Source organism: Asparagus officinalis, chromosome 2, assembly GCF_001876935.1.
Source record: "Asparagus officinalis chromosome 2, Aspof.V1, whole genome shotgun sequence".
NCBI classification, from domain to species: Eukaryota; Viridiplantae; Streptophyta; class Magnoliopsida; order Asparagales; family Asparagaceae; genus Asparagus; species Asparagus officinalis.
In genome coordinates this window covers 40,611,400-40,628,501 of record NC_033795.1, presented here as the reverse complement: position 1 = coordinate 40,628,501, position 17,102 = coordinate 40,611,400, and the positions used below count along the sequence as shown (strand labels likewise).

At 36.1% G+C, this 17,102-nt stretch overlaps 1 protein-coding gene across 2 annotated transcripts; it reads right to left on the bottom strand.

The window, feature by feature from the left end:
- On the bottom strand, positions 685-17,096 carry LOC109830697 (cingulin-like protein 1). 2 transcript variants are annotated; one of them, XM_020398053.1, is made up of 5 exons: positions 17,083-17,096; positions 10,484-12,545; positions 9,819-10,025; positions 7,605-7,922; positions 685-1,009 (listed from the first exon to the last, which is right to left on the bottom strand). In XM_020398053.1, coding segments are annotated over exons 1-4 (2,589 nt in total). In that variant the 5' UTR covers positions 17,085-17,096; the 3' UTR covers positions 685-1,009. The 2 variants fall into 2 exon arrangements, with proteins under 2 accessions (XP_020253642.1, XP_020253644.1); XM_020398055.1 differs by lacking the exon at positions 685-1,009 and having other exon boundaries at positions 7,852-7,944.

The window sequence follows — 17,102 nt, the reverse complement described above, 5'->3', positions numbered from 1 at the left end:
AACTTTTATCTTTTATATAAAGAAGTTCACATGCCGAAGACCAACAGAACACTCACAAATCACTGACGGAACGTGACACTAATGAGGATAAAGTTTTTACGTGAGCTCGTAACCATCCTTCAAATTTGGGCATGTCAAATAATTAACAAAAGTAAACAGCATATTTCTTCAAATTTGGGCATGTCAAATAATTGATGGGTCGCTTATATCATAATTAAAAGAAAACCTTATGCCAGAAAATATGGAATATGACATACGCATGGATGAAGCCAGGAAATCTGTCAAAAAGAGGAACATACAAATTTGAGAAGGAAAAGATTATACAAGAAACAATTACAGATCTAGTACTCAGATAACAAATTTAAGCAAGAATCGAAAGAGGAACCAGACTTGTATAGCAACATTTAAGATCTTCAAAGACTAAATATTAGTAAAACAATCTTGAACGAGATGACAGTTAGCCCTCTTATACTAAAAACACATTATCTCTTCATTGCAAGCATATTTTCTAACAATGACGTTCAGTAATAACAGCTATCTTCATAAACAGTAATTATAAGTCATAGATTTCCCTTCAGCTGTAAGGCATAAAAAGTAATTGCTACCTTCATAAGTTAACAAAAACAAGAAAGTTATTGCCAATAACAAATGACAAACCTAATATAAAGCTGAGCAGGAACCAGGTAAAATACCTACACGAGTTTGGGAAAAATATAAGCGAGAGAGATTATTCATCAACATGTCTTACCAAAGAAAACAATTGTCCAAATCTCTCAAAAGCATAGAAAATGAACCTGATTTATTTTGACATTGCCACACAGGAGTATCATCTATATACACACACCCAATAACACCAATGCTTCCTGCAAGTCCGAAAAAATATACTTTTTCTTCTTTAAGAAAGTAATAAGAACTTCAAGCAGAAGTAATATGCTTATATAGAAGGTTTGAACACCAACAACCAGATGAATGAACTCTCAATTAAAACGTTTCAACAAATGCCTCGAACCTGCAAAGGTAGAACATCATGGTTAAATTTAGATAAGACTTCAGTTAATTGTAATCGAGATGAGTTTGTCTTGATATAGTAATGAGAACAAAAATGCATTTCTATACTACTTGAATAGGAATGGTCATTGCTGATAATAATTCTATAGACTAAAATACCAGATTGACATTTTAAATGGACTCTAAATGACAATAGAGTATTTTAAATAGCTCGGGTTATAATAAGACCTTATAATTACTCAAAAGGAACAACAAGACCCTTAATTTTCATCGGAAATCAATTTTCCGGCCAAGTTCCCTCACATGCTTGCCGCGTGATCATTGTGGGCTGAGTTGGACAATAGGGAATGAATTGCCATAAGGATTGGAGGGAGAAATAACTACGCCTAAAATCTCATCACCACGAAATTAGTCAAATTCACCCTTTCATTCAAAACTTGAACAAGAGAGGGAGAGAGAGAGCAGTTGGAGGAGAGCTTTTACAAGACTCTCTCTGTTCTTGAATGCCACTTGAGAGAAGGGAGAATCTCTTGTGAGGATGGCAACTGGAGTACGGCGTCGACCAGGAGCAAAGGTGAGACTCCTCTCAAACTTTTGAGAGATATATTGTGGGTTTGGCTTTTTTTAGAGAAGGATGATTAATATAGTGTTTATCCTCAATTGTGTTATAATTGATGGAATTTAACAAACTAGGGACAAGTCCCTACCACATTAGTAAGAGAATAAACAATTTCACAAATCACATGCAAGCACGTGAGGGAACGTGACCGGAAAATTGATCTCCGATGAAAATTATGGGCTTCGCCGTTTCTTTTGATCAATTATAAAGTCTTATTGTAACCGAAGCTATTTAAAATACCATATTATCATTTAGGGTCCGTTTAAAATGTCAATCTGGTATTTTGACATATTTCTATAAAATTGCTTTGCAAACCTCATTCCTCGTTTTGATCTTATTTTTTTTTAAGCATCCTCTTTTTAAAATTTCTTAATAATGTAGTGATGGAAGTAAAAGTATATCTTTAACCATTCATGTGAAATAAAAAATTGAACGGGTGTGTAACATATATTTCCAAGAAATGTTTACGTCCGACAAAGACATGAGTTCATGACATTGTGCTTTATGGTTGTGGAAAAAATTGTAAAGGATGTAAAAAAATGAAAGTGAAAAAATATATCACTAGTGATGCCGGAGCAAAAGGAGACCAAATTGCAAATTTAGATTCTCTGTACTGCATGCATTACCTTGATTGTTTCAGTCATAACTTTTCCTAAGAGACTCCAATTGACTCTCCAATTGAAGGATTAGAAAGATTAATGAGCTTGTTCTCAAATAAAACTGGTTTTGCATCTGGAAAAAATTATTTGAGGAATACTACGTAGAGGATTGTGGAGCACATACAATAAGGAGCGCAAGCAACAAGAAAACACAAAGGAGCTTTTAACGTGGTTCGGTCAAACATGCCTACTTCCATGGTTCCTCACCAAGAAAATTCACTATTTTCATAAACAGTACAATCAATACAAGTTCTAACTAGACAAAACTTGAAAACCCTTGCACACTCACATCTCTCGAGGAATCGAAAACACGATCACTCAAGAGCTCCAAGAGACCATCATCACACCACATCACTCAAAGAACCTAACGACGCTGATCATTCAAGAGTTTTAAGACGATACTCAAGAGCTCTAAGAGACCATCATCACACCACATCATTCAAGGAATCCAAGAACACCAATCACTCAAGAGCTCTAAGATCATCATACCAGACCACTCAAAGAACCCAAGATCACCAATCACTTAAGATTTCTAAGATGATACTCCCTCTCACCTAAGGATGACTTTCTCGACACTAACATACACCCTTTTGTAGCCTCTTCATTGGATATTTGCAAGGATTTAATATTGTTAGTAATTTTCAGAAGCAACGTTCAAGCTTCAAATGCATTGAACCCTTCAAGCATTTGTGATCATCATGCATTCATCTACCTAATTTTGGTATTCGTGAGAAGTCCCAACAATTCCTCCCTTTATCCAAATCTTCAACACCTCAATGTGACCGACTGTTGCCAAATGCCAATACTGATAGCACACATCCATTGATTACCATGCCTCTATCGGGCGCCTTTTCTCTAACGGTGTAAGTGAAGCACCCTCACGATCGCCCTCTGTATTAAATGCCACCATTACGATTGCCTTAATTACTAATTACCACTACCGGCCTTCGGGACAACTACAATCATCCATGACCCTTGGCTATCAAAACTAAGCAATCTGTTGTTGCACGTACTCTCATCACATTGCCACTTGTTGTTGTGCCTGACATTCTGTTGCATTGCCGCACACCATCACATATTTAGGATCTACCATCTCCATCAGCGTCCACACATACATATCTGTACTCATGAGATGCTAACCTTCCCAAAATTATAATCGCTTCATCTAACTATATTCTCATCCTTCAACTTTGAGCAATGTCTCCGCAAATGACCCTTTCATCATGCTTGACAAGCTCCTCCCTCTAGTGCGCTACATCCTTCTCATAAACTTTGATAACCAGGCTCTGATGCCACAGTTTGGAATTATGGATCACTCATCAATTTTCTAAAACAAACAAAAGTACAAATCAATGTTGCAACATTTCGACTGATTTTTGTAGGCCGTATTTGATATAATGGAAAAATCATGATATCCCGCCCAATCGCCATACGAGGTATATGTTTTGTGACAAGCCATATGAAAGAATACATTGGCCAAGATATCGGCTGATATATTGGTTATATTGGGAATATATCGTCCAAAATACAAAAAGTAGTAAAGAATATTTAAAGACAATATCGATTACGGCAAAACATGTTAAAGGATACATCAGGCATTGTCGGTGATATTTAAAACAATATTCTCGGCAATTTCCAAGAGCAACCTTCAAGCTTCCAATGCATGCACTCTTCAAGCTTCCATGGTCAACATGCATTCATCTACCTCATTTTGAGATTTGGAAAGAATCCTAACATACTTAAGGATAATCTATGTAGACTGCATGGACTTCTTTGTTTTCTAGGATATTAAGTTAGTCAAATATTTGTTTTAGTATTTTCTATAACATTTAAGTGTCTTCTATGATTCTAAAATTCTCATGCTTGAAGGGATGTTTCAAGTGCATATATATCCTAGTGGTCTAATGAAAATGGTAGTGTTGAGTTTGATTATAGATTTATAGTTAAGCACTGTGTTTTGTTTTTGCTCTATATTTCTTTGATGGATTCCATTGAGTGTGAATATTTATCTGTATCTTTAAATCTTGGAGTGGTGACTGCCATATTTCTCTAGAGTGGTGAATATGTATCTTTAGAGCCGTAGGCCCCTACCCCAATTACTGTCATTTACTCTAAGTTGGTGTTTATGTATAGTGATCGACATCCTATACTCATTTCCTCATATCTCTCATTCATCAATATTACTCATACCGTCCCAATATCAGCTAGTGTGTAACATGTATGAAAGATGCTATTGACAAGTATTAAATATGTGCCTCAAAAGTATTCTACATGGTAGCAAAGGAAGTGTATAGAAATTATATGTGTAACTGGGTCTCAAATAAAAATAGAATGCATTTAAGAAGTGTTCAACATATGACATACTCACCAAGAAGTGTTGGTGTCCAACATGGACAAGGATTCATGACTTTCTGCTTAATTGTGGAACAGAACATAACAAAAATGATCATTTTTCCCGCAACTGTAAAGGCAACACCTGTCATACTGAATCAATTAGGTCCCATGAATTGTTTAAGTTAAGTCAACAACAAGAAGCAGTGAGATGTTTCAAACAGATCATGGGGCGCGTTTATCATAAGGGAAGGTTTATTGGAGATGTTACTGAACTTCTAAGTAGATAGAATGTCCAATTTTATACTTATTCTTCTACTATTAACGATATCCATTAAAATTTTGATTTTGATAGTCCATATTAAATATTTATGCTAGTTGTTAGTTTTACCTGAGGAGGCTAATAATAAGATAATTGAATTGAAGAAAAGGATTCATGCAGTCAACACAAAAAATTTCGGATAAAGGTTTTGTTGTTGTAATTCTACGAAAAACTACTAAAGAAAGAATAAGAAAAATATCCAGTCCAATACACAAATCGATTGACTGGTGATTATAGACATGGTTTTAAATATCGGTCGATAATCCGATATTATCGCCAAATTATTGGATTTGGGAGCTTTCCGCTAGGATAAGTAGGATTTTTAATCGGTTATCGTTTTTTGAGGTTTATCGGGGAGTTATCGGCGATAAAGCACTTATCGGCCGATAAGTAGGCTCTAAATATTGGTTTTATCGGCCGATAAGTAGGATTTGGGAGCTTTTACTTTCTTTTGAATTTTCTCTTTGAATGTTTACAAATTATGAGCTATTTGTTGCTTTTGGAACTTGGTTGATTGGTGATTAGCTAATGTTTGTTTATTGATATTGATAAATGGCTCATAACTACTAAATATCAACTTAGTACGTTAGTTTATGAATCTCACGATTAAACAGTAATTATGTAGATGCGTAGATGGTTCTTCATTCTTGATGTTATCTTATTATTTGCTTGTTTATTATTCCATTTTGACTAACATTATATTTTTTTTCAAACTTATGTTTGTTTATTATTTTCTAGTATATTACTCCGATAAATACTACTTATCCCCGATATATTCCCGATTTCCGCTATCCGATAAGGATTTTGACCGTCCGACAAATCCCCGATAACCGACATTTAAAACCTTGATTATAGGTAACTATTAGATCCAAAGATGTATTGTTGTCAAGAAAGGCTCCTAAAAGAGAAGAAACAATGAGATGTAGTCTTCTAAAATTTTAAGGAAACTGTAGTATCATCCGTTTTCTTCTTCTACTCTATCCATCTCCTGGAGTAGAATATATATACTTCCTCATAGCCTATAGAAAAATCTGTCTTCTGCTGACTAGATTGCCTTTGTCTACAAGAACGTTAGAGGCTTGTTCAATAAGTCACAAATAGATAACCAATAATGTAGATTTTTCCTTCTACCACTGCCATTAAAGAATTTATGAAGCCTCTTCTTCACTTGTTTCTATGCATAAAATTTGCCATGAATAAATGTTTATGTTAGGTTCATATCCTAATAGACCAATAATTCGATAACCAATACTGTGGATTTTCCTCCTACTGCTGCCTTTATAGGATTTATGAAACACCATCTCCATTTTTTTCTATGCATAAAATTTCCCATCACTATATGTTGATATCAGGTTGATAGCCTAATAGACCTGAGTTTGAGTTTGATGGGAAAAAGCCCGACTGAAGATCATGGATCATTCAATACAAGAAAGGCTTCATCTAGGCTAGACAGACAGGAGATCTAGTATGCAAAAGAAAAATTCCAGAACATTTCATAAATACAAGTCCTTCAAGGACTTTTAACCTTTTGAAATTTAAGAATGAATCCGAATACCCAATCATATGAAAGTTTGTATCCTTGTTACTATCTTTAAATAAAGGGATTCCAGCAGTCCGCATGACCAAGATGCTAATACGGCACTTGTCCACTTCGCTCTAAGATTGATTCATACTCTGTTTATTCTTTGGCAAGAACATACCTGAGAATTTCCTTCTTTTTCCTTTCATCTTACGACTGCATGATTAGTTACATACCATTACATATCGGACACTCTTCCCAACCTCTATAGATCATTTTACTGAAACGAGGCTCTTTCATCTCATAAACAGACAAACATGTAAACATATGTGAGTCATATCTTCAGAAAAGAAAAACATGTAGTTTTGTCACAGTTATCCCTATCCAATGCCATGTGTTCATTTTGATCTATGCCTGCAAATCATATGTTAAATACATTAAACTTCTTGTTCAACGAGGCTCTTTCATCTCATAAACAGACAAACATGTAAACATATGTGAGTCATATCTCCAGAAAAGAAAAACATGTAGTTTTGTCACAGTTATCCCTATCCAATGCCATGCGTTCATTTTGATCTATGCCTGCAAATCATATGTTAAATACATTAAACTTCTTGTTCATGAAAATGCTGAATATTTGAACAAATTTATAATATGTTCTTTTTTCCCTTCAGAACCTCCAAAGTCGTTTCCTCCTATTCATTTGTCCAAGTACTGGTAATGCCAAATCTAGAGCACATGCCCATCAAAGCAGCAAAGAACGCACCATTTCCCAGTCATATTCTACCTTTCCTTTTCTCATTATGTAGTTTTTTATTCTTACTGATGTCTTACAGAATTGTATGCCATCACATGAATAGATATTTCCATGGAGCCTATCAGAAGCATCTAAGCATCACTCCCCATATATAAAACGACCAAGATGGAGGTAAATTTTCCTGGCGGTCAGATGAACCAAGGATGGAAAATAAAACTTTGAACAAAGTCATTAGATGAGTTCCGAAAGATATGTAGATTATAGGAAAACATCGGACGTCATCGGTCTCTTCTACAGATGATAATAGATAAATATACATGAACCAAAATGGGAAGAAACATCATGATTTGCAAATTATTGGGGAAAGAAATGTGAAGAATAATTCTTACTTATTCTAGCGAGAATTCTTTGACTGATTTCGGGCTACAGATGGCATCAAACGGTTTGTCAACGAGGCTATCTTTCAAGATGGTAATCTCCCCCTCCTTGATCAGAACACATTCGTCAAGGGCTTCAATTTTCATTTTCAGAGAATTAACCTCAAGATTGAGAAGCATGATTGTTTCTCGCGAATGCTTCGCTTCCTCCCATATATGATCCCTTTCCTCAGAAACCGTCATGAGCACACCACGGGTTGCAGTTAGTTCCTTTGTGCACTCTTGAAGATCTTGCTGGAGTTGCTTGCCACTCTCCTCTTTGCTGATCATCTGTTAATTAATATCAATATTCCTATCATTCAAAGGTAGAAATTGAGAAGGCATGATTACAAACGTCTGCTTATGTATCTCAAAAACAAATGGAAGCAGTGAAGCAGTGAAGCATTGAAATTTACAGAAATTTAATGATAAGGCAATTATGAAAATCAGCAACCGAAGTTGCTGATACAGTGATACTCTCTGCTTTCGCACATCAAATTCTGAATAGATAGCCAAGTTGCAAGAAGATGAAGATAATAAGGTCAAGGCACTTGGTATAAGTTTCAACCAGTTAAACAGAGTAACAGCGAAAATGAAAAGGCACCAGATGCAGTAAATGAAGAAAGTACATTAAGAGCAAAAAGCTAATCAATAATGATTCAATGCCTATTAGTGATACATTTAAGAAAAATTTCTCATTGAATGATCGTTTAAACTTTTCTTGAGTTACATATGTGCAATGATGATTCGGTGACAATCTGTACGTTGTAGCAAATAGCAAAGGTATGGTTGATTACATCAATCATCAACGAGTAATGATCGCAAAAAATTCGGAACCTTAACCGGAGACGTGAAATTACATAAAATATCAGGTTAACTATGATATGAAGAAGAACCGACAACAATTAGAAAAGAATCGTACAAATCTTACAACTAGCTGGATTTCTCTTCCATATATTTCGTGCATAAGCGTATAGAGCAAACAAATACTTTTTAAATACTACATCAGTTAGCAGTAGTATAGCCGATGCTGAGATAATCGAGATTCTATCGTTTACTGATTGCTACTAACACTATTAAAGAGAACTTAATTAAAATTTAACTGTATTACATAAACCAGATGGAAGGATGGGAAAGTGTATCGACAAAGATAGGGGTAGTGGAATGTGGCACGTGCATGTTTCTGGTTCAGCATAAACCTAAAGAAACAATGATTACTAACTTGGAAAGAATTGTTGAGCTAGTATCTCAGGCTATGCATCATTGCGATATTTAAAAAAGAACATGATAAGACTTAAATGACATCTGTAGACCACATGCTTTAGAAGTACCTGATGTAAGGTAGTAAAGAGTGGGTAAGGAGGAAACATTGTTGTGACGAGGAAACTAAAGGCATGAGTAACTTTTGTAAGGAAATAAATAACTAAAGATATAAAAGAGCAAAACAAAGTCCAGTCACCTTCAAGAACTCACAGGCGATAGAAGTCCCTTAGGTTTTGTAAGAGAATAAAATTAACTCTTAGATTCATATACTAACAAATTTTTAATTTCCCTTTATCCTCAGGCTTGCAGTACTCCAGTATTGGGACTTGGACTTTGGACATATTCTAGAATTTGTACTTCGTAATTGGAACTTTGGATCTCGCTGACATAACACTGAAGATCCTTGTTTCCACAAACTCTAGATAATAAAACAAGAACTCACAGAATGGTTATTTCTCATAAAAGAAGAAACAAGATATACACAGATCATATTAAATCCATAAAAATCACCATGCAAAAAAGCATACCAAAAGCATACAAGTTTGAACATTTATAGCGTGCAAAGCAATTAACAGACATGCATAATATAGTAGCAGCGCGCAAATCATAAATAGTCATGGGAGGTAGAAATTTTCTTTTGGAACATGTGCACATTGCTAGAATCATAATAAAACAAGAAGTCACAGAATGGTTGAGCAGGGGCATTTTCTCATAAAAGAAGAAAAATAATCTATAAAAAAATCATGTAAAACACATAAATCATCAAGGAAAAAACCTACCAAATACTTGCAAGTTTTAATGTTTATAGTAAGCATGCTGATTAATGAATACGCATAACATAGTTTAGCGCACAGTTCATAAAATAGTCATGGAAGGTAGCAAGTTTGTTTTTGAACATGTGCATATTGCTAGTCATAAGATTACCTGAAGCTCCATATCCTTAGCCTTATGAGTGAGACAAGATAGTTCATCCTGTAGCCTCTGGATCTCAGCTTGTAGGACATCATGAGTCCGTACTGAAGATGCAAACTCTGATTGTAACTGCTCAAGTTCCAGCTCTTTCGAACACAGCTTCTCTCGCAACAATCTAGTAAGCAGGTTTTCCGCCTTCAATTCAAGTTCCACTTCATCCTAGACAGGTAGAAGAACAATTTCATGCTAAAACCAAAATGTAATACAAAACGAACAAATAAATACCATTCATATATCATTTTCTCAACCAATATATCTATTTTCAAAAATAAATACAAAACTGAATGATGCAATAAAATAGTAGAACTCTTTACCAGTAAGTGCTCTTAATACTACAGTTCCATGCAAGAAAACTTACAAAACTTTTATCCCTTTGTGTTGGCTCCTTAATTTCTTCGCATGTAGTGCACAGTTTGAATTATTTCATAAAACATAAACGATTATGCCAAGTACATAAGTTTCCGCCTATTTCAGAATTCTGAACATCAAAAGAAAGTATATGGACATCGGACAGTAGATTCCATGGCTTGAACAGATATGACATGTATTAAGAAACTGATAAATATATATACCAAGCTGTAAATATCAAATGTTTGAGGCAATAAAGAGTATCATACCTCTGAATTCTGAGTCCTAGATTGCCTTAAAATGGAAGATTCTGCAGTTTGTGACTGACACTCCAATGCTTCTACCTTAAACTTCTCATCTGCTATTGCTGCAACTGTCAACAAACTTCTTCTAAAATTTTCAACTCCTCGCCTTAGACTCTGATATTTAAGAGAGTATTCACCAACTAAGTAGCCATCAAAGTCCTTAGCTTCTTCGACATTTTCATACTTTTTGCACTTTATGAGATCTAGCAACTTGGTAAAAAACTGACTATGCTCAGTCAATAATGAAAGGGCCTGACCCTGCAAATAGTCCACCCTGTCACGTAGCTCCTGATCAAGCTTTACTGAGATAAATCCATTGCCATTTCTATTATCTCGTAAACGATTTAGTAGGGAAATGTGGTCACGCCTGAGAGTGTCTAGTTTATTTGTACAAGACTCTACCTCCTTACGCAGCATCAGCTCCACACCCGTCAATCTCACTTGCTCCATCTGCAACCTACTTAATTTTTCATCTCTATCAGTAGGATTTTTTGCAATTTCAGTGGAATATGCCTGTCTCAGCCCATTGATAGTCTTATCTTGTTCATTGCACATCTTCTGCAAGCGCACGACCACCTTTTGCAACTCTTTAGTCTCCTTCTCTTTAACCTTATAGTTTTGTCGGATGCAATCCAGATCCTCTTCAGCCCCTTTAAAGCGCTCCTGCAGCTCTGCTAAGGCCTGATGGAGATTATGGTTTTCTGTTCTTGCTTCTTCCAAACTAGATGCCAGATCATTCACTTCCATTTCAGAATTTATTATCCTGCTTCTAGTAGCTTCTTCATTGCCTTTCAGTGAAGAAATTTCTCTTTGCAAAGACACATTTTGCTCTGCTAGCTCTCTTACCCGTTCCCATAGTCTCTGCTCCTCAGATTGAAACTTTTCAAGCTTCATGGACCAGTCAGTTGATCTTCTGTCCAACTCTTTCTCCAAACTAGACTGCAATTCATTCTTTTCCTGTTGCAGTCTTCTGGTTCGGGTATCCAGCTCGAACTTGGCATGTTTTAGTCCTTCTCTAGTGGAATATCTCTCAGCAATTCGAGATTTTATTTGTGAAGAGAGCTCAAGGACCAAATTTCTCCTGTCTTGAGCAATGTTCTTAGTCATTTCAAATAATGCAGATGCGTCTAAAGTGCTAGGACGTAGCCTTTTTAGCTCCAGATCTTCATTAGACACAATGGTCAGCATATGTTCTACCTCTTTCACCTTTTCAAGTAACTCTTCATCTGAATTCTGTTTTAGCAGCTCAGTACTTGGCAAATTACCATTTTGTAAACCCATTGATCCTTTTTCACAGGAACAACTTTGCCGATCAGAGAATGGTCCCTCTGTAGAATAATCACTTTCATAAGGTATAGTAAAATCAGTGAAGCGCTGACTGGAAGTGCCGGACGAATCAGAAGTAGGTTGAGGATCTACTGAATCAACATAAATATCTTCTACTGTAGTAGTGGTTTCAGAGTCAAAATCCTGCGTTTTAGATAAAGATTTCACACGAAGCGCTTGTAGTAGCTTCTCAAGTTTTGTTTTTGACTGCTTATGTGATAATCGCGGCCTGACACTATCACCAGCTCGATCTCGTGTAAGCAGATGCCGGCGGAAATCTTTCACTTCCCTGAATGAGTATGTCCTGAGATTCTCCTTATCATAAGTGGGTGAAGATGGCGCTGTAGATAGACCTGTAGGTGGTCTTCCAAAATTAGATTCTATTTTATTCTCACCAAAGTAGCCATCATTTCGACTATCACAAAAATAGTTCTGAGAATCTTTTTTGGGTTCAACAACAGCCTGCTGCTCTCCATCTACATAAAGGTCAAGTGTACTATTATCATCTGTCACTTGTTGCAACCGAGCAGCACGGCACCTTAATGGAACTGGAGAACTATAAGGTGAAGCGCTTGATGGACAATTATGACCTCTGGATGAATTAGGAGAACAAATATTCCCGCTATCATAGAACTGTCGATCTGTGTCCAAATCCACTCTAGTGATTCTGGCATTTCTTTCCAGAACGGGTGAATGACACCTAAAGGGAAGAAGAGTAATTAAAACTAAAACAGTTTTTATCAATTTGAAAAATTAGCAGAAAGAACTGCAGAGACCACTAAAATATTAGCACCGGCATTATAAACTTTAAATCATAGAATATATGTTGCTTGTGTATGAATGCACAACGAACAGAAGTAATTAACAATATAGAAAAGAAAATCCAGATATCATAACAATCAGATTTAGATGCTCAAGAAGACCAATGACTTATCGCTAGGTCCACTATTCAGATTGAAATATTAAGAGTATTTAAGAGTAACTGATATTAATGTACGAGAACGTAACTACTAGCAGATATTATCTGAGAGAAAAAAAAAATACTAATACTGCACCATATAATTTAGAAAGAACCAGCCAAATTTCATGCTGTAAAAACATAATTACCAAGATAAAATCAGGTGGACCGTGGAACATATTTACAACCTAACAAGGTTGGAAAAGGAAGATTTCCTCAGTTCAAGGTAAGATTGATTTGGTACTATCAAAATGATGAAAGAACACTGTTTGTAAAATACATTGTGCAACAGAAGAACTAAGGATTCAGTATCTGATGCATTGTGACAATCTAGGTTTACCTACCATATTGTTTTCAACCATACTTATAAAAGTGGAGCATTTTATGGAACATGCAATTGCATACTCATATGCAGCACTGGCCAAAGGCTATGGGCTGTATTCATATGCTGAAGCTTATGCAGACATAGGGTTTTGCTTTGGAGTTTTTGGAACCCAAAACATCTACCCTTTTAACTTGAAAGTATGAAAATATGCGAAGTACTACTATCAAAGGTCATACTTTCAAGAAGATTTTACTAAACTGTTGAGGAAGAACCAGTGACATTCCATGATACATAAATAAGCATGATTAGCAATAGTATTGTTTGGCACATTACATGTTTACAACTTAACAAAGGTGGAAAGAGAAGAAGATAACGAATTTCCTAGATTCAAGATATGTGTGGTTTCAGTATTATCAAATTCATGAAGAATAGACCAGTAAAGTGCACTGTGTAACAAAATACTAATGACACGATGTTGGATGCAACCAAACCACATGGCTTCATCAATCACTTGCAGCTCATTGTAATTAAAATATAGGACATGCTATATGCACCTCAATATTTAATATGGACACATACAAATATTCCTTACATGCAGCCGGATCTGGTGATATGGTGCCATTTATAGGACCCATAAAGAATGCTGGAAATCGTGTCCAAAACTCCTGCCCATTTTACTTTTTCACACCTCCCACCAGGAAAAAGATAAAGAAATTTCTGGCAGATACAACACATAAAAAGAAGACAGAAGCAAATATTTCTATTCTCTTCCCTTTTTCTCTTCTTCCATTTCTTTTCTATTCTTTTCTTTTTCACTTCTGTAACAATGTTAACTATTGTTTCTGCTACAGTTCAAATTTCATCAGGAATGTGGAAGAAAAATGGGGAATGCAGTAAGCAAATACCACATTAAGAAGAAAAAAAAGATATAAAAGTGTGTTTCTATATAGAGTTATAACATTTTATGTTCAATGTGAATTATATGTTTATAAATTATGTGGTTACGATTTATGATCTCATAGATACAGTATGTCTAATGCCACATCCAATAGAGTATTAAAAAGTGGAACCAATTAAAGGATCAAAGGGCCCCATGTGGAAACCAATTAAAGGATCAAAGGGCCCCAAGTGGAAACCAATTGAAGGATCAAAACGCCCACAGAGTGTTTATTATTGCATCTGCAAGCAAGCTATTAATGAGGCTAGCCCCCTAAGCAAAGAGAAAGAGCTTCCATAAAACAGGTGTAAGTGAATACTGAGAGGAGGTAATCAGAAAGATGAATTTGGTGTAACAGCCTACTAAAAAGGCCTCAAAGACATTGTCTTCCTCAAATGGCATCATGCAAATCCTAATGGAAATGCCAAGACCAAGGTCACAGAAAGTGAGGCAGCCTAGGCGCTAGAACCGACGCTTAGAGCCTAGGCACCTATGCGGGAGCCTAGTTGGGGCCTAGGCAGTTTTCCTATTTTTTATTTTTTAATTACAATAATTGATAACAAATGCCAATGTTATAGAAAGCGTAGAGGCTGCACTAGCACCTAGGCAGATTTGCTTTCTTCGTTTAAGTGGTGATGGATGAGGTTTTGCTGAAGGTAAGAGGAGGCAGTGGCGGATCCAGAAAATATTTCTTAGAGGGGCGAACAATAAGTATCTATTTACCTAAATGAAAATAGAATACTAATTTCAAAGGGCTGTACGGAAAAGGGCCACTAATTTGTAAATGCTAAATGAAAATTATTTGAAATTTCAAGGTGAGGTGCAAAACTTTTAATACAAAGGGGGACAAGTTGCAATTACAGAAGGGTTCAAAATGCAATTTCCAGATTGTTAGGAGTGCAACTGTACCCCTAATCAACCATATGCATCCACCCCTAAGAGGGGGTAGAGGTGGTGTTCACAGCTGGAGGCTAGAGGAGTTTAGAGGATGTTAGAGGACAAGGAAGCTACAACAGAGAAAATCATAATCAATGCCTAAGAGATGCAATCCACATAAGTGGCACACGCTCCCCTAGGTGCTCCCAAAATCTAGGTGGGCAGCTTATGTACCGCCTAGTCATAAGCACTAGGCAAGCAACCTAGGTTCCACCTAGACCAAGGCGGGCTAGGTGAAGGCTTTTTAAAATATTGGCAAGAACACAAAGAAAGTGTTAAATCAAGCTAAATTGAAGAAATATAGCGAGAAAATCCATTTAAGAATATTACCTGCGCTATAATATGTCAAGATTTTCTATGCCTTGTTAGGAAACTCCCTTGAGAAAATGCCAAAGATTTTCCCTCATTAATATTTCCACTAGCATCCAGGATATCATTTGTTAGTGTGCGTTCATACAAGCATGTTTTCTATTTTCCGTGAACCAGGAGCAAAAAAAGAGAAGAAACTGTAAAGATGAATATCTAGCTGTCATGTATTTTTCAGAGAAATATGGGGTTGTTCCAAAGTCATAGAAGCGTAAAATGGTTGTTATCTGTCTGTTGTGTGTTTCGAGAGGGAGGGATCTCTACCTAAATTCTCCTTAATTCCTCTACATTCTTTCCTGTTTTGAATAAATTATTAGCTTCCCTCAGGTGGTTATTAAACAAAAACTTTATGAACAGGATAAGTGTGGCCAAGCAAGGTGCTTTGTTGCCATACCTAACAAGCAAAAATATGTCGACCAGCTTTTAGAGGTTAACAGATGGTTGAGATACGGTGCACTCCTTTCAATTTGAGCACCTAGCCCCGCTCCATATGGCCCAATTTTAATGGGTGAAGGGCCTCGAAATAATGGCTAAGACCATGTCTTTGAATAAAATTATTGCCATCATTATAAATGCAGAATTCATCCAGAATTAATCTTAAAGTATCATACACATCTATCAGTTTTAAGATATAGATCACGATTTCCTTTCCCCAATAGTTTTGCACAGTGAATAGCTACGATAGTGGTCTCCAACTCTGAAAATCTAATAAATTGATGAAGGATACACAAAATATTCCAGGAAGGCAAGAACCTTAAGGGCCTACTTTTGAAGTTTAAAGTGGGAAACAATGTCTTACCTGTTAACTGAAATGATAAGTATAGTGATATGCAGTGAATAAAGTTCTCTTCCTATCTCTTCATATCTTTAAAAAAGTTCAATTAATTTTAAGCAAAACAAAAAGATGACAAAAGGATATAAACAGAGCTAATTGGATACTAAGGTCCGTTTGTCCCATATTGACTGTATGAGGAGTTAAGTGGGAGCTTATTAGAGATCTAGGCTCCTCAAATAGCTAGCTTTTTGGCGTGAATTCTCATAGGTCCCTTAAAATGATAACAGAGCCAGCCAACCTCATCTTCTAAGTTGCAAGAAAGCAGCAAGGGTGGTTACACGGATATTGCAATATTCGCTACATAGTATAGTGCAAAGCCAAAGGGGCAACATCAGTAAGTATTACAATGTTCGCCTGGAACTAAACTAGTGCAAATCCTACCCATGTGGGTGTCGGGACCGCGGAAGTGTGGCAATATGCTTGGGTCCATTTGTCCCACATTAACTAAATAGGGAATCGAGTGCGGGTTAATTTTTGAACTAGGTTCCTCCCTCAAACAACTAGTTTTCAGGGCTAATTTTCTCCAGGCTTTTAACTTGTTCAAAGATAACTCAATCTCACTTGAACACAAGGTTGGTGAGATCAATAGTATATAATTGAGTGCAGATACTGATTAGAGTTGCAAATAAGTCTTCAAACCAAATTGAACTTTCATCAATAAAAATACATCAATAAACACAATTAAGCCTAAATTCAATAGAACTTCCACAACACAAGTAATACGATATTAAGACCTAACAGAAATTCACTAACAAAGATTCGCAATCTAAAGGGACGAAAATCTTGAGATCTTTCACCTTAATTAGATACCAAACCCTAAACCCCCCCCAAAAAAAGGAAGGAAATTACGGGGGAAAAGGAAAAAGAAAAAAATAGTTACATCGGAGGAGACCTGATGGC

Coding starts and splice junctions, on each gene's coding strand:
- LOC109830697 (XM_020398053.1), bottom strand. Junction 10,026..10,483: donor CTAGGACTCAGAATTCAGAG/GTATGATACTCT, acceptor CTACCTGTCTAG/GATGAAGTGGAACTTGAATT. Junction 7,923..9,818: donor CTAAGGATATGGAGCTTCAG/GTAATCTTATGA, acceptor ATTAATTAACAG/ATGATCAGCAAAGAGGAGAG.